The sequence below is a fragment of the Corapipo altera genome, unplaced genomic scaffold (assembly GCF_003945725.1).
Source record: "Corapipo altera isolate COAL_440 unplaced genomic scaffold, ASM394572v1 61286, whole genome shotgun sequence".
Taxonomy (NCBI): domain Eukaryota; kingdom Metazoa; phylum Chordata; class Aves; order Passeriformes; family Pipridae; genus Corapipo; species Corapipo altera.
Window position 1 is genome coordinate 8621907 of NW_020884907.1, and position 18630 is coordinate 8640536.

General features: G+C 38.4%; 1 protein-coding gene across 8 annotated transcripts in view; it reads right to left on the reverse strand.

The window, feature by feature from the left end:
• The window catches only part of MOB3B (MOB kinase activator 3B), a 90719-nt gene that overhangs the window by 48194 nt on the left and 23895 nt on the right, over positions 1 to 18630 (reverse strand). For 5 of the 8 annotated variants that reach the window (XR_003529181.1, XR_003529176.1, XR_003529180.1 and 2 more), the window contains exons 3-4: positions 11549 to 11646; positions 3070 to 3678 (exon numbers count right to left, since the gene is read on the reverse strand). Coding sequence is in view for 2 of the 8 variants with exons in the window: in XM_027652566.1 (XP_027508367.1) it covers positions 3070 to 3487 (418 nt within the window). In the remaining 6 variants the exon portion in view is untranslated. Of the gene's footprint in view, positions 1 to 3069; positions 3679 to 11548; positions 11647 to 11733; positions 11803 to 18630 lie in introns of those variants that run through there. The other 3 variants (XR_003529177.1, XM_027652567.1, XR_003529178.1) reach the window with 3 other exon arrangements.

Genomic DNA, 18630 nt, shown 5'->3' on the forward strand with positions numbered 1-18630 from the left:
GGTTACATGCAGAACTTGTTTCCAGAGTTGTCAGTCTCTTGCGTGCCTTAAATCCACTTAAAATGGATAACAGAAATTGAGAATAATGGAAATGTCTGCAATCCTCTACAGACTGTGAGGCCATTTTACAAGGACAGTCTTTAAAGTTTTGCTATACAAAGAAGTAATCCTGATACTCAGCACCTGTTTTTGTCACCTGCACACAATTCTTGACAGTTCTTCTATTCCCATATGAGGGTCCCTTGTTTCCTACCAGGCAGCTCAGTATTAGTAGGAGAGCAGCTGAGAGAAGAGGCTTTTTACCATGAAATGAATAGACCAGAATGACTGGATGAAGAGAGGAAATAGCACCAGACAACAGGACGTAGAGCAATTGGGAAGAGGCCAGAGGCCGTAGTGTCAGTGTAGGCACTGAGAGGGTTAATACAACATCCATAACATTTATAACTCAACTGCACTTATGGTCTTTTTTTTAAACCACAGTGGAACAATATCACTGCAAAATAGAAGATCTCCCCCTACCTGGCCATCCCTATTCTGAAATTATTTTTGTTGAAACTAGCTCTTCAGTGAAAACTGTGCTTAATCACAGTCCTTGAAAACTCTTTTTAGATAGTTTGCATGAGATATGTCAAATGAAAGAGGAAAAGTTTATTAGGATTAAGCTGAGAAAGGTGTATTCAGTGTTTCTGTGATCAACTCTTTTTAATCCAGTCTGGGTCTCTTCACCAAACTCATTTGCCAATGGAGAAGTCAGCCCAAATACCATCCACTAGACGTACGTTTTTTTTTAGAACAATTATCTGCAGACTAGAAAGATTCAAATTAATCTCTTTAAGTTACAGCCACTCAATGCTTTAAAACTGTTGCACTACTAGTAAGGACATATATAAGCATGTTTTGTTTTCTGAGTATATCATCTTCAAAGATCTACTTCAGCTGCTTAAGGAACAAACAATCATTATTTTCAGTGAAAATATAGGTTTGCATTAGTACTCTGCCTCTGAACTCTCAGAGGCTGCTGCAGAACATACAGGAACAAACAGTACCCAACACAACAACAAAGGTTGTCTCTCTGATCAATTGTGAAATACAAAGCATGTAACAATACACATGCCTAGTGACTGCATTGCATTCAACAGCTTTATAAGCAGTACTCAGATAGGCTGGTAGATAGTATCATCTCCATTTTACAAATAGGTGATTGATCTGCAAATAAACCAGAAAGATGCTCTTGAAGGAAAAGGTTACTTACCCCAGGAGCAGATCCAAGCTTCCCAGTGACTGTTTTGAGTGCCTAACTAGGGACTTGCTGACAGAAGAGGTACCCAGAAGAACAAATTCAACACAGCATATATGTTTCTGAATTGCAAGATCTAAGGCCTGCCAAGTAATTTTACAATAGCTTCTTATGAAAACCAGTGAATCGAAAAGATAAAGAAAAGTGTGCAGGGGGTCAGTACAGTATCTGCAAAAAAGGCTCAAGAGGAGGGGAGAGAGGAATACAGGTAGAAGTGCCACTCTACGGAATAATGTCTCAAAGGTATCTAGAAAATCTCTTTATGGGACTGTCCAGTCATCTTGGTCTGCAATATGAACACAGCACAGTCCAACACTCCATGAAGGCTCAAGCAGAGTTTTCCCCTTCATTTGGGTCAATTCAGAGTGAGACAAAGATGTTTATGGACATCAAGGTTTCCTGTTTTGACTTGTATCAGAGTCAAGTCCCATTCTAGAGACCACAGGTCTTTACCCTTCTTCAGTTTCTTCAGGTTTGATTTAATCAACAACAGCAGAAGCTGTTGGGAGGAAAAAACCTGTAGATTGAGAGTATTTACTGATTCCATTCTTAGGCTTACAATAGGTAAGCCATCAGGATAAAAGTTCCTCCAGAAGTATCTTACTACAAATAAAACAGGGGAGCATGAAAGCTTGTGTGTTACAGATTGTTTGTTCAGTAATCCATCAGCATGCCTGTGTGCTACCTGCTCCCCATATTTGCTGACATATCACACTTCCTGCATATGCAAACCACAAGAAAACAGAGTAATATTGGAATACTCCAAGGTGGAAACTTGGCATAAAAGCCTGCAGAAATGCCAGTGGAAGCAAAATCACATATTTCTCTGCATCTTCAACCCACATTAAATTTCAAAAATCATTCATCCTGATGAAACGTAAACCAACAAATGCTTGAGAAATCAAACTCACTTTTCACTACACAAAATATATGATACTGCTTCTTCTGAAATCCTCCTTCTTGCTGTGTTGTCAAAGTCCAAATTAAAAAATACTGCATTCTTCTACCTATCAGTGTAGAACTGGTAGGAACTGGGAAACAAACCACAAGTTTGTCCAGACAAATAGCTGTCAAGGTTGAGAATAATGTATTTCAAAGGACAGGGATTACTGACAGACACAGCATCTACCAACTAGCCACAAGTTCTATCTGTATATAAACTGCAAAATATTGGGCTGAACTAACCCAAACATATTATTTTCTTATTTGGTACCAGTCTGGGCCAAGCAGTAATATACAACATCTCACAGCAAGTTCACATCTTACAGCAAGCTCCCAGCTTTTCCACTTCAAAGCAGTAAATTAGGACCCACTAATTAAAACTGCTAAAAATCATGTAAGTACATCGACATCTCTAAGGTATCTCTCTTTTTCTTTTTGTAATTTTTTTTTCCATGCAGCCACAGCTTTAGTTTTGCTTTCCATCCATTGTAAACACTGTATCCATTCTGGATCTGTCTAAGTGGACAGGCAAAGTGCAAAGCCATGCAAATTTGATTAGCTTACAAGAAGGTATTAATGCAGTGCTGACAACCCTCAGTGATTAACTCCAGAGGCTCACCAGAGACAAATATTTAAGACTAACAAACTCCATCCTATCTAGCAGCCACAGTTAAAATTTCATAAATTTCACATTATTTCTAAACCCTCCTCCTCCGCACCTGCTGTTTAATGACTTGAATGTCCCTAAAATGAAGGTGGGAAGAGAACATGCTTAGCACACAGAATGAAAGGCAGTTTATGCTTTAGGACATTTTCCTCGCACTTACTTACTCTTGTAGGAAATATGTTCTCATTGTTGATTTGCATCTCGATCCAGTCCATGAGAAGATTCATATATTGGGGTGCTGGCAATGCTGTGGGCTTCTTGTACTTCAAGTCATCCTGCCACCGGTACTCGTACTTAGGGCCTCCAGACATCACTGGGCAGGTCTTCTCTGTGCAGAACTCACAGATAGTTCCATAAATGAGGTTGATCCTATTGAAGAAGTCAACCACATGAACAGCCACCCAGTCATTTTGGTCTTCTCCACTGGGTAACTGCACAGCTGCTTTCAAGTCCAGGCCTGAGTTGAGAGACGCCTGCGCTCGTTTGTGAAGTTCAAACCTCTGGGTTCCAGGCTCAAACTTGCGTTTTGGACGGAAAGTCTTATCTTTATTAAAGACTTGCTTGAGTGCTATGGACATGTCTGCTAATCTTCTGCTCTGCAGCAGCTGGTAGAAATGCACGTCTGAGATTTAATGCAGGTATCTGAAAAGAGTTGCTCCCTATCACAGGTCCTCCAGGCCCTGCTCTTTTTCCCAGAGAAGCTCGTATCAACTTTGGAGCAATCTATTAGCTCTTCCTCTTGAAAGCCTCCTCAAAAGGCTTCATGTCCCTAAGGATATAGAAACAATACACATCAGTGGTAAGCTCAAGTCTGATCCTAACAGTTTGTTACTGTTTTACCATAATTTTCTAGTAATTAGAATCTGAAAATATGTAACAAGCTAGCCTTAAAAACTGACCAACCACTAACTTGATGATGAATTCAAACCAAAAAAAAGGTGCCTCATTTTTCGAAGTATTATGGAATTAACTTCTCTGTTCTTTTTAAATATCTACCTCTTTATAGAGGTTCTCAAGTTATAAAGTTATAAAGTCGGGATTTCAACAAACCTCGTATAATCTCCTGATTTTAAAACCAACCTTTTCATTTTGCTGCATTTTTACAGAGATCATATAGCTTATAAAATGTGTGTATAAGTTTAGTAGACAAAATACTATGTGACAATTTAGAAGGTTTATCTAACTGTTCCTGAAGTGACCAGTGGTGCCTCAAACATTTGCCATAGCTACAGAGCTCTTCTCTGTAGGGAAACAAAATCCCCAGGCAAAACTTCTCCTTATTTGTTCTCCATTTTAAATTACTGAGCAATTTGCTTTTGCAAATGTCATGGAACCTAGTTAGAGTGAAAACTACAGTATTGCACAGAAATAACTCCTGTTTCCCACAGGAAATGGAGACTGTTACTTTTCTTGACCCACCTTCAGAAATTCAGTAGTGGACTCAGCTTTCTATTGAATTGTATAGAATTATTAGAAAGCAATTGTAAAGCTGCCACTCTTTTTCTATAGCCCTATTCATCTTCTTTACAGGGGAATACTCGGCACTGTTGTTCTTACAAAAAGAAGAGCTTAGACTTTGTGTTGTTCCATCTAACCTACTCTGGTAACAAAGAATGGTTTTAATAGTGAGACAGGCTGCATTAGAGCTTTGTTTACTCTTATACTTGAAAAAGAGCATATCATCACTAAATGTAGGCAACTAGTAGGTGATAGGGTAGATGGGTGCTGTCTCAGTTAGGCTTTTGTTTTAGTACTGAAGATTTTATGAATAAAGACAGAGAACAAACATTTTATTCTGTGCATTATTTAAAATCGCACAGAAATACCAAAATCGTATCCTATCAGCAGCTGATGAATTCTTATGAGATTTTGTTTGTGCCATTGATTCATTTAAGAGAAATCATATCCATGAATATTTTACTAGGCTGTGTGTGCCTAGCACTAAATTCTTCTGAAAACAGTTGCCCAAAGTTTTGCCGAGGGGCAAAAAGGAAGAGAAAAAGATGCTTCTTTTTTCTTAATCACCACAAGAAAGTAACACCTTCCTAAGCAAGAAGAAATTTGGTGTGCTACACCCTGTGCCCTCACAATAGGATGCAAATGCCATAAAAAATCCTCTCCCAAATAGTTGAAAGATTAGCTTTCAGCCAATTTGTCAGCAAGCAGCAGTTACACAAAATCAGCAGAGAAGTGCTTTTTTTAACTTCTGCTGATGGCATGATGAAGGGATATTCCAGCCGTGACTTTATAAACAGTCATTCTCTCTGAGCCAGCAAAATTCAAGCAGGTTGGGAATGAACTCCAGGGAGATTACTGTCATATCTGACACACCCGTTCAGTAATGTTCAAAAACAGAGATCCTGCATGATCAAATCCAGAGATCCTGAAATCTGACAAAGGTCACGGAAAGAAGACTTTAAAGATAACTAGCCTTGGAACAGTTAAGTGTTGGCAGAAAATGAAGGTACTTTTAAACAGTCAACAGTCAACTTTGCCCTGTAGTTTGTTGTTTGTTGCTAAGACCCATAACCTCCAGCTCTCAAATACTCTGCAGCAGACAGCTGTTTACTTAAAAGCCTTTCAAAGAATAGGCAAGTACTGCTGCATAGACTGAGCCTGTGACTGACACACTTGGAGATGCTGTGGAGCCACTGTCCCAATTTGCAGTAATAAGGAGGTTAACTTCAGAGTTTCATAGCTCAGATAACTACTTGTTTTCCCATTTTAATATACCTGGTGTTCTTATGTGGTTACTTTGACCTTTCTCACCTGCAACTATTCACCAGAACATGCGAGGAATTTTTATTTACAACAGTAAGCTGAGCACCAAATAAGACTCATCTTCAAAAGAGACATTTTAAAGCACAGTACTCACTGGTGTTGAACTTTTCCCAAGAAAAACAGAACATATAATATTTTATAAACTATTTTCTACTGAATATGCAAACATAATTAATCATATTAAATACGTACTGTTTCCCACTACTCTTCATACATTCAGTAAGTCTGCATAAGACCAATTAAAACAGAGAAAATGCAACCAAAACATTCAGCAAACAACTTATTATCTCAAGTCTTCTGTGTACCAAGAGTTACACGTTGAAATTGTCTGTGGAAGCAAACACATATCCCAGTCAAATTCATCTCAAACACTCATCCAAAAGATTACTCTACTGTGTAGCCAGGTGAAACCGTTCTTTAACTCATCAAGGCAAAATCAGGCCAAAGAATTTCCTATACATTTCCTGTCTGGAGAGTTTTCTTTTCAGCATCTTGCAACAAAAGCTAAGGGGTTCCTCTTTCATCTTTCTGTAACTTTACACAGTACAAAAATACATTCTATCTCTGCAAAGCTTGCTTGTAGAAGTCAAAGTCACTGCTTAGCTTCTCTTAGAGAGATAGCTCTCTCAAAATGTGACTGAAGGCTCTGCAATGCCAGGGGATGGACAGACTTGCTTTCTCACGCATTTGCATGTGCAGGAATGAAAAACAGAAAAGTGTATGACCTGAATTTCACAAAAATACTTCCCTGAATCAGCCCTCTGAAATATCTTTTTGCATCCTGCTTCTTGATGGTATTTGCTATCCAATTAACCCTTCTCTTCACTCAAATGCTAACAGAAATGAATGAAGAAATAAACAAGAATTTAGATTTTCCTGAACAAGTTAAAAACAGCATCACCATTACTTAATTCCCTAGACTGAAGAAGCTTTCACTTTACCCACATGAGACAAATGAACAGGCCCATCTAATTTTCAGAAAAGATTAAACACAGAGACTTCTATCCTTCAGAGGCTGACACTAATAGGAAAGCTCTAGCCAAAATCTGTGGGCTCTAAGAGCATCTTTACTGCTTAAGCAACAAAGAAGCAGGAGTTAATGGTAGGATGGCCACTCCTCTTCCTAGGACTGAATCACTAATCCATGGCAGGAACTCATTCACCATTGGACTTCTGCCATATTGCTGTACTGTTTGAATCAACAAACAGTGATGAGAGGTTTGTTATTCCATCCCAAATCATATACTGTCAATTAAAACTTTGTACTGGAGGACAAAGACGTGAATGAGAATTGTTCCCAGTTTCATTATCTCAGTTGGTGTCTGGAGATGTACTTCAGAGCTGAAACACTGTGAACAATATTGTGGTATTGGTTAGACTGGATCACAACTCCTTGAAATCTGTGGCATAGTAGAAGCCACCCTCATTCCACATAAAATTAAATTTGACTATTGCTAACAGATACTTTGCAGCTTACTGTCGTATCACAGTAATGTCAGCAGGACTGCTCCTGAATACTTGCATCAAAAGTGATAGAAACTGGCTTCTGTTTTTTTATTACAGATCCTAACTATACAATGGGGCATAAGGAATGACATTGTCACTCACAATATTTGGCTTAATGGTATACAGAGACAGTGTTCTGCATGCTCTTCTGAACTAGACGCTTAATATATGACTGTCCTGATAGGGGCAGCTCAGAGAGGTAACTCCTGAAGAAGAAAAAAGTTTCTTTTCTTTCTTTTTAGAGCGATGTATTTCTGAAAGCTTCTGACACTCATCAACATCTTTTCCTGATGGACTATTCCATAACAAAAATAATACAATTGGGAGAATTTCCTTGCTGGCAGAGCCATGAATGAGAATTGTAAGCACAGATTAGGAGATGCTTAGAACCGAGAATCAGACTTCACAAGCTCCATCCATGGCATCAGCACCACAGTGATCAATACTGTCCCCAGCCTTATGCACATACAGAAACAGCAATTCAGTCTAAATATCAGATATACATCTGGAAATAATAAACCAGTCCTGTCCATGCAGATTCCACTACAAAAAAATCCACAGCAAACCACACACTGTGATTGCCATCATGTCTGAGTCAAATACCTGAGTTAAAAGCATACGATATCATTTTGTACTATATTTTCTATTAGATAATGGGTAACAAGAGTGCTAAATGACACACTGTTTAGAGACACATACCTTTCATCACAGCAGTCTAGCGAGCAATACACAAGCTTTAGGTATCTGCTGGGAAGGTAGTTGATATAATTCCTGTTTTATTAACCCAGAAAGTGAGGAAACGTGACTTCTCCAGAACCAAACATAGAGTGAACTGTCTATCCAGCAGGACACTATGAAAACTCACTCTGCATCAGCTGATGTTTACATTTTTCTTTCCAAAATCTAAGTCGCCATTCCTCTTTCTTTCAGAAGTGATGTTGGTTGAGAGGCAATTCCCTTTTCTCTAAAGCTACTGGGATTACTTTAACTAAGAACCACAAAAACAATATAGCATCATCATATTTTCCATGAACATGTTAGGTAACGTTAGGTAGAACAACTGCATTTTTGTGCCCCAGTGCTTTATTTGCAACAATTTAATTTCACTTCTTTCAACAAAGTTCCTGGTTCCCTTCTATACAGACTATAAAACGAAGCCACTCTTTCCTTTTAGGAAAACTGGTTATACAAAACAATTAGAAGTGACTTCAACAGAGGTGATTTCTATGATGAAGCTGTTTGACAGCAGCAGAATCAGTTACAACTATTCAAATCTTAGATGATAAGTGCTATTTTTTTAATGCAATTGAAGCACGTTTTTTAAAATGGGGAATAGCTGTTTGCGTTTTAACAGAGAATTGACCTCTCAACCAGTATCATTCCAGTGCCTTTTACAAGTTTAAAATCCAATTACATCTCATCTGAAGTTCTGTAACAGTACACTGATCACCATGAAGATACTGAAAGTACCCTGGCACTTCTTCACTAGAAGTTTATATTGTTACAGCATTCAAGGCAATCTAGTCAGTAACATGGACTTACTGTAGCATACAGTCTAAGGTGAACTGAAATAGGTATCTCTCAGAACTACAGTAAAGAAGTTGCAAAAAATACATGACTTAGAGTACACTGAAGTTTAGCCTCTGTTCCCCTGTCATCCAGGAATTTAAGGTCTTTGTTCTTATAGACTGGTAGCTGATAGTCATGCAAGGGTACATATGACCACATTTTTTTCCCTGAAAATTCAGTCCAGCTTCCCCTTCTCCCCTTTCATGTTCCTACCTTCTTGTGATTTCCCCTATGATACCTAGCCCAGGCACCCATATATCCCATTGCAGTAAGCTATATGAGACTCAGATGTAAACCACAATAATTAAACAAATCACCAATTTTTCATCCCAATCAACTTCTTTGATCCCATGTTTGGCCACAGAGAACAGGGAAAAGGACAACATAAGGAAAGGACTGTGTTGAAGGCAGAGAGTGAGACACATGGAATAAAACCCCATGGGAGTGGTTATTTAGCCACGGTCACTTAAGTGAATCACAGTGTTTGCCATGATAATTTAAGACCTCCCAAACCTTTAAAGCACATGGGAAACTCCCTTTAGCTCAAGTAACTACAGAGGCTGAAGTCTGACAGGGTGACTGATCACAGTGAAGCATGGAGTTCTGACAGTCCCCTTCAATCCTGTTTTTTTATTACACACTCAGGTTTTTCCAGTTCTCTTCCTGGTTCACAGGCTTTTACTACTCTGAGCTGTGGCTAGCACACGTGCAAGCACAGTCACTAAACCACATTCTTTTTAAGTACACAAACAGCCTCTGCCTTCAATTATCAAGCTCCTGTGACCTGCTACATCCTTCCACCACCGCCAAAGCAAAGGCTTTTTGACGTGCATGTGCCTTGTCTCCTCAGCTGCTGTTACAGTCATAGCTCTTGTATACCTGCAGCTGACCACACTGGTAGATTGGGTGGGTCAGCTTAATGCAGCATGAGTAGCAACAGAACCACCTCACTAACCCTGCCACTGCCCAAATCTCTCAGTCTCTATGGATGGAGACCTCACCACAACAGCAGATGGTTGATATGCTTTTGTAGTATGAACACTGAAGCATTTGCTGCAACAGAGAACCGCTATCCTTCATTCCTTTAAAAACAGTACACAAAGGACAGGTGAAATTAAACTGTGGTTACTCTTCAAAAATCAATTTGTTCTGTTCAGCTTAATTCCTAAATGTACATTATGGCTTTTAAAAGCACTGGCACAATTGAGTAGACACTGAGAGCATTAAAATAGGATTTCTTGCTCACTCCTACACTATCAAACCTACACCATCATCCACACAATTCCCATTTAAAAGCCTAAAACTAAGTTCACTCACATCTGTAGAAAAAATGCCAGTCAGTTCATATGAATGGTAGGGAATAGCAAAATAAGCACACATAAAAATGTGTTCTTCAACCTCATGTCAGGGCCTCCTGTACAAGGCAATAAAACAAGCTTATCTGCTAGAAGCCAGTAGTTTATGCCCTAGAATTTAAGTGCCGTACTCTGCATGCAGTGGCCAAACTCAGTTTTATTTTTGGTCTAAATCTTAGCTTTAGGAAACCACGTATGTGTTCTGCTTTAAGAAAAGAAGTCTAAATGATATGTTCCATCTCAGTGACATTTCAAATAAAACCACTCATTTTCTTGTCCAGTGAAAGCACACAAAAAACCAGAGATACAACGTCAGAGTCAAGTTACAAACACTCTGCTGGCAGAAACAAATAACTAACACTCCATGAAGAAAACAGGACTTCCTGCAAGCACAGACATGGAAAACAAGATGCAAAAAGGTCAGCTGACACCCATTCAGATCCCTTAGCCTTAGCTCAAGTTAATGTGGGTGGAGGAACAGCAGAGAGGCAGGTTGGTGACATAAAGCCTCAGCAACTGTCCGAAAAAGTTCATGATATCAGAGGTGTTTTCCAAAGTAAAGATCTGCAAGGAGGCTATGACAATTTCAGCTGGTATGCTGCACCCTTTCTGGCAAACTGATAACTCTCAACATGCGCACAATGATTTTCAGATGCAAAATATTACCCTTAGCTCCCTGTTTCTGAGAAACAAAATTTGCCTAAAATCATGTGGGAGTGCAGCCCCTTGAACTGACTGCAAGTAACTCAAAAGCAATAATTTAATTGTGAATATCTTCCAATTATTTATACCATAAATCTAAAACTTGTCCTGAAATAGAGCTTCAGCAGATACAGCATCCAATCCATTAACCTTAAAACATAGCTCTGTGTATCTGAAAAGCTAAGTGAATGAAACAACAGAAGAAATCTGTTTCCCGTGGATTGGATCAAAGCACTCAATATAGCAGATGGGAAGAATGGCAGCAACTGTAGTTGATCATGAACATTTTCAAACTCATACTAAGGAGACATAAAGTCAAGGTATTTGTACACATCTTTTGAAGCATGTAAAATATTTCACAGATCTGAGAGATGATGGTTTTGTAGGTCAAGGGCCTGGTGGTAGCCTGCAACATGGCAAATGATATGATGCTTTAGCAGCATGCAGTCACGTGGTATAGCCTCTGAAAGTGATGGTGGGGTCATAAGTGTCTAGTTGTGGGAGCTGTGCTTGCAAAATTCAAAGAAATGAATCATCCATAGTGTTGATTTGTATGTTTGTCTTAACTCGCAGGTCTAAACTGACTTGATGGCAGAAGAGATTTTTCTGTGGAGAACAATTCTGATCACCACTTTGCACCTTTAGCATGTTCAACCTTACCATTTGGCCAAAAAGACCTACTACTATACACAGGGGGAAAACCAGAGAATCTGCCAAAGAGAATACCTGGGGCAGGGCAATCATCCACACTCCAGAGCTCTAAATCAGTAGTCTTGCAGGACTCATTGGAGGAAAAAACCTGTTTTCTTTGCCAACTGTGATACCTGAAATACAAAAGCAAGTAAAGGAAGTCAGAAACATGATATATCAAAGAATTAGCATTGGAAAGGACAGCTGAGAGTAGTAACTACCTCCTCCAAGGACTGCCAGCCTCCTCTCCAATTCATTATACAACTGTTGGTGTAAGGAGGATTGTTCACCTGGAGAGAGTTTAGGACAGAAAAAAAAATGTGCTGCCCTTTAATGCAGTTTAGCAGACATTAACTAGCCAGAACCATATTGACTGGATAGCTCTGCACAGACCATGAAGTACCAGCACTAGAGGACCAATGCGCTAGTGGTATGTTCTAGAGAAGAACTGTGGAACTGTCTTCTTCCCTCTATACATTGAAAAGTGACCAGTTCATGACTCTGCTTTTCTAGTGAACTAAACTACTTTCAAAGCCTTTTCTGCATAGTGCTTAACGCGTATTGTAGTTCAGAAGGCATTTAACACAGCAAACAAAACTAATCACAAACTGATCTGGAAGGAAGGTTTGGGTGTTGTGTTTTTTTAAGTTTGTCCCTGTGGTAAGCACTTTATAGGAAGAAGTACAGTGTTTGATTAGTCTTTACAGCTTCTGGTTAGAGTAACTCTCATACAGCACTATCTCTGCTTCTAACTATGCACACAAAAGATTTACTGTGACAGATACACAGGACCAAGCTCTCAAAAGGTATGAAAAGAGGAAAACTTCCTTCAATGAAAGTTAATAATCTCGCTTCTCAAACCAAGTTGCCCACAGCTGTGGCTAGTAAAAAACCAATACTACAGGAAAAAAAAGGAACAAAAATCATTATCCATTCAACATATGAAAGTAACCAGCAGCGAGGGTTAAGATGGGTTCTCTTCCCTACAACCACAGCAAGCAGTTTACTCCGAAGCAAAATGAATGAGCACTTCTTGTACTTATGCAGCCACAGCTGCCAGCACACAGGGAAAGCACACCTGACAATCTCTGAAAGTCCATTTGAAGGACTCCGCTTTCCACTACAGGGTTCCCCACAGCCTGGCACTGCTCAGTTTAGCTTTAACCAAGAGCCAATTGCTGATTTTTATCAAAAATTGACTAGGTAGCTGGCACAGTTTGAATGTGGGAGTTGTCAGGCGGCTAAGCTTCCTCCTACAGAACTAGTTTATGCAGCATGTTTTCCACACCACATCCCCAACAATTTCTGACCAATTAAAAAGGAAACCTAATAGCTTCTTGTTTCTACTTGTACATTTTTTGTGTGTAGCCCATGCTGTGACTCAACAGGAAGGTCTTCACCTATCTCAGGCCACAAACAGAGGAACACCTTTAAAAACTTTTACTTGGGGAATAATTAAAATGTCAGTAGGGAAGTTCTGTGATGATGTTTCCTCATGAACCCTTGAAACCTTAAGGCCACTTTACACCACACCTCATCCCATGACTTCACAGAAGAATTTTAGTGGAAACTGCTAAAAGGCAGTCCCAAATCTTGGCACTTGTTAACTAAGTGTAGATGCTGGGGAACATACATTGCAGGACAGACTGTCTTATCAAAGACATGTACAAAGCAACAGGTGGTTACAATGATTACAGCAGTGGAGGGATTCACAGCACCTCCAGTATACCTCTGAACACATACATACCACCTATATACCAGAAAGATTCCTATTCCCTCAAAGTAATATTGCATACTACTCACACACTCACATGACACTTAAGACATCAGAAGCAGAGGTTGGTTCAGAGCAATTATAGCAAACAAACAAACAAAAAAACCACCAAAAACAACAACAAAAAACCCCAAAGGAACAAAAAAATCCCCAGAATAAAACACCAATAACCACAAAAACCCCCAGCACCTCAAGCCTCCCCCCCGAGAAAGAAATGAAAAAAAAAAAAACAAACCAAACAAACAAAAAAACAAAACAAAACAAAAACCCAAAACCAAAACAAAACAAAACAAAAAACAAACCAAAAAAAAAAAAAAAAAAAAAAACAAAACCAAACCAAACCCCAGATCACTGAAGAGAGAAAACAGGTGAGTAGGAAAGCCAGCACAATGGTGGAGAAGTCATTGGGGTAAACAGCCCTGTACTATCTGCACTACCCGGACTTAATCTGAGTCTTCTATCATATTCTTTTAACAGGTCACCCCCAATGTGAAAATCTGAATATCTGGCACTTTACTATGCATTAATATTCTGCTGCTGAAACACTGTCTTAAAAGAAAATCCAAGAAGTCTTCAAGATACAATATTTGCAGATAATCTGGAGAACCTTATCTAAATCATAATTCATACATTCAAGCTAATTGTATTTAACTGTAGAAAAACAACAATAAAGAATATCCTCTCAAAACATCACTTACTGCTTATTCTTAGAAGATGATGAGCACCTGAGCTTTCTATCCTACCACAGCCTTCCCCTCGCTTCTGTACAGTCTTCCAAATGGGAAGCACTTGGATCAGCACCAGGTTTTTCACTCATTCATCTAGACCACAGCCTAAATGCAGTCTCACATCATAACAGAAAAAAAAGTATATGCTATGTTGTTGAATGTCTCCGTGCCCAGGTTCCGTATCTCTTTTCCTCTCCTACTTCCTGCTAGAAACACACATGCTTCAACATGCAAAAAATAATGATGCTGAGATACTTTTTTTCCACTAGATATTTAGCATTTCTATTACATAGCTTTATTATATTTATTCTAACATTTCATTTTATCCATTTGATAGAATCTTTAACAATACTTATAATGCTGATTAAATTCACACAAATTTTATCACTTATAATTTATTCCTAAATTAGCATTAAGCCAAAACAGCCTTAGACCTACTGCCCATTAGGATGCTTTCATCGTTTTGATTGCTTCATATATAAGTGATTAGGAAATAGCATTGCTACCTTGCTATTCTTTATCCCATTTCAATTACATCTTTTGCCACTCAATGCATTCCGTACATTTATGGGTTTGATCCAGTCCCAAATTATTTGAGTACACCCAGCAGTATCACACACAGTATCTGCTATGAGAGAGTCAGATGCCATCAGAATTTTTGAGGCAGCAATCACCACAGAATCCAATCTGTTCTCTGAAAAGAATGCCACCCAGCTGACTGACTGAGAAGGCTGAATCCCTATCTTAACACAGCAGGGATTGAAGTCCAAATTTGCTTTAGAAAAATAAGTGAGAACCCAAGCAAGCCAAACAATCAAGTTTCTAAGCAAGCAGTTTTTTGAAGGAGCCACTAACTTGAAGATCACTACTCTGGTTCCTGCAAGACTTGAAACTTCAACTCAAGATATTTCTTTAGGAGCCACCAGTAATATCTAAGGAGTACCAAGGTGCAAAACATTGGAGGTGTATCTGCAGATGTCATTATTACAGCCAGTGGGATGGTAAATAATAGACAGTTTCTCCCATACTGCTTCATACACTACAAACACATATCTCAGTGATGCTGTAAGATCAGACAAAGATTTCAAAATGCTTCCCTCTTTTGTTCTTTCTCTATGAGTAATTTATATCCCTTCTATTCCTGTCTTCCTTTCAAAATACTGTCTTCATTTGCCTTGTGCTTTTTTTCCTTTCTCCTCTGCTTCACTGATCCAGAAACTGCACCAGGCTTTGGTTTAACTGTCAGCTAAACATCAATTCGGAAGGCTGACAGCAGGCACTAAAGCAAAGACTGCTGGCTACACCTCATTTTGTCTCTATTGAGTTTCTAACCCTAGCTTCAACTATGGAAAACAATCAAACAAACAAACAAAGATAGTATAAACCACCTACATTTGCTGTCCTTTATATCACCATGTTCAGATGGGTTCAGTTATTAAATTATTGCATATGTGTGGGAATACATGCAATTAGAGGATTATTTTCCTTGTGGACTTCCTGTTTTAAGAACAGGACAACATATTACAAGTTATAAAGCCTGTAAGACCAGAACCTATCATGCAATTCTTCACCTGCTTACTCTAAAATAAAAGGACATTAGCTCCATTTAGGCCAGAGCCAGACTGATGTGACACACATGGGAATTCAAGATAAAACATCTTTGTGATTCATTATTTAATACACCTGCCTAAATTGGCATGAAAAGTGTGGTTTATTAAGTGATATATAAATTTAGAGAACATGGTCACTATAAAGAACTTGATAAAATACAGGAGAAACTTCAAATTCTGAATACACCAGTTATAATTACAATGGAATAATCTACTACTGCCACAAAATCAGGATTTTCCAAATTCTGCTAAGCATCACCATTCTTCTGTTTCTTTCAGCTCCAACTTCTTTATTGTAAAATGAATATGGACACTGGTACTATATTTTCCAGTAATTACTAAAAGAAAAAAAAATTAGTCAAACCAACAGACAAGACTTGCAACACTCTAAATATGTAAAAATAAAGACCTAACTTGCAATGCAAGCATACATTCAGATTCAAATATATCTGTTCAATCACTGTATTGAACAGAACCAGTTAAATTAAGCTTGCAGTAGTAAAAGGGTCATGTCAATACATTTCCACAACAGATAACTTTCAGAAATCCATTCAGACCTTCCTAATGGGTTAACTGAGATTTACTTTACTATAAACATATTGCTAAATCTTGTGAATACAATAAAAGCATAAGGGTGCTTCCAAAATGGTGTAGGCCCCATGCAAACTGTACTATTCCAGCGTAATTTCATGAAACAGGTTACATCTATGGAGAGGTATGTAGATGCAGTAGGTAGCTGTTCTGGCCTACAGAGATACAACAGGTTCCCTTTACATCTTACGGATTTTATTCAAAGCTTGTGTCTTTGATGTAATCACCAATTTTTCAGGAGACATACCCACGGAGGCAGAATATAACCTTAATTTCTAATACACAGGTACCCATTCAAAACCCCTTAAGCCTAATGACCTAATACCCTGAAAAATTCCTCAGAACAGATGTTACCTGTGGCAGGTTGGACACATAAAACTAAACTGTTGACAGCAGTCTTTCAATATACTGACTCATATTTCACCTGTGTGGCAGAGATACTCTATCTAGGCTGTGAAACTGCATACTCCACACCTGAAATGTGCCTTGCACAAAACGGATTTCAACATATGGCTGCTAAGTAGTAAGGGGTAACCTTATATGCTCGCTTCTGCTCTGTCCCTTTATTATTAGGACTGTTAAATTAATTGCAAGGTTTATTCAGCTATCAGGCAGATGTTACAGAACAGCTTCACTGGAAAAATGCAGGAAACATTACGTCAAGCTTTATGCTTCTTGTCTGCTTGACTTCATAATGTTTTGGGTTCTAAGACATTATCAGATGAATTAGGTTAGAGTGCAAATAGTGTGCTGCTGTACTACTGTTCGCAGGAGCATTAAAAGATGAGACTTTGCTGGAACAGATTCCAAAGTGCAGACAGCAACCCAAAGAAGTGAATTGGTTCAACTGCTTTTTTTAAGTGAATGTATAATGAAATCGACTGAGGAAAGGGGACATCTATGAGGAATACAAGGAAGCAGCTCATCGATCCTGGTCTCAGTATCCTGGAAATCTAAACCAACCCCTGCTGTTATTCTACTGTCTACTTTGAGTTGAAACACTAACATAAACACAGAAAAGATCTTCAGGAATAAACTTTGAATATAAAGACAAATTCTCATTTTAGCTACAGTTGCCCTAAGCAGAGAATAGGAACTGAAGTATGCTTTGTTTTCCCAAGATGGAGGTAAAAAGAAGCACAGAATAGCACAAAACTGTCCCGTGAAGACAAATTTACAATCAATTTAACACCTTCTTAAAGTAATGCAATGTCTTTTTGTAGGTAAACATGTTCTTACTTGTTAGAATTTCAAGTTAATTTTCTATGTCAGTTTTCGCAGACTGAGTATCAGTCTTCTCTGCTATCATACCCGTACATGTTCTCCCGTGTTCACGGATCTGAAAAAAGTATCTGCTAGCAGTGTTGTAGGTTCCTTCAGAGGAACACTGCGACAGTGACTCTATGGAACATTGTAGCATACAAAACGTTACAAAATAGTAACAGTCCCTTTTACCTATTTTTGTTGAAGGAAAAAAAAACTTCTGGAAATACTTTACCTGTCAACCATGAGATGCAATGGGATGTTAAGGACCTCCTAACTATGAAGCTTTAAGAAAGGGTTCTTAAAGATGATTTAATATTTCAGATTTGCTTGCAATTGCTCCTTTCTATAGTATTGTACTAAACCAGCCCACTAATGGTAATTCAGTCTCCTTTCTACCTAAGAGATAAGAGAGTAGTCTGCAGGGCAAACAAAGATTTGGCCTTCCAACATGAAAAATCATGTTAAAAATATATTTTCAGTGGATCTGATTTTTTTGTGGGCTTCCCATCAAGGGCTTTTGAAAACAAATCTTGGAATTTAAGAGTCTGAGACACATTTGAAAAAATATCTTTCTCATCTGATGAAATATACTGGATCATTGTACATCCATTCCTTTAGTTTGACTAATAAAACAAGTCTGACCCGTCTAAAGATTAGCTTTGATCATTACAAGCAGTACAGTTTGTGCTGAATTTAATATGAATGCCTGATAGTACTACTGTAGCAATATAAAAACAATAATTAGGACATAATTAAATCCCACAATTTACAAGTGACAGGGCAATATGAACAACGCAACAACGTAGTATTCATCAGTTTAATTTAGTGCATTGCTGAGCACAAGCCCATACTAAGAACAGCTAATGGCCCTGCCTTAGAAATATAATGATTACAAATAGCAACTCAGTAACTCCACTTTTCTGGACAATATGTCAAATTACATGGCATAATAAACAATCACACATATTAAACCAAAATAATACATGAACAAAGTTCTTAACAAGCAACCCCAGAAACTCTCAGTTACCTGTGAGTAGCTTAATTCAGTAGGAAGCCATTCATGAAGAACAGAAAAGAAGACAGTTATGCTTCTGGACTGACATGGTCGAAAATGGACTAAATTCAGAAACAGCACAGGACTGAACAAAT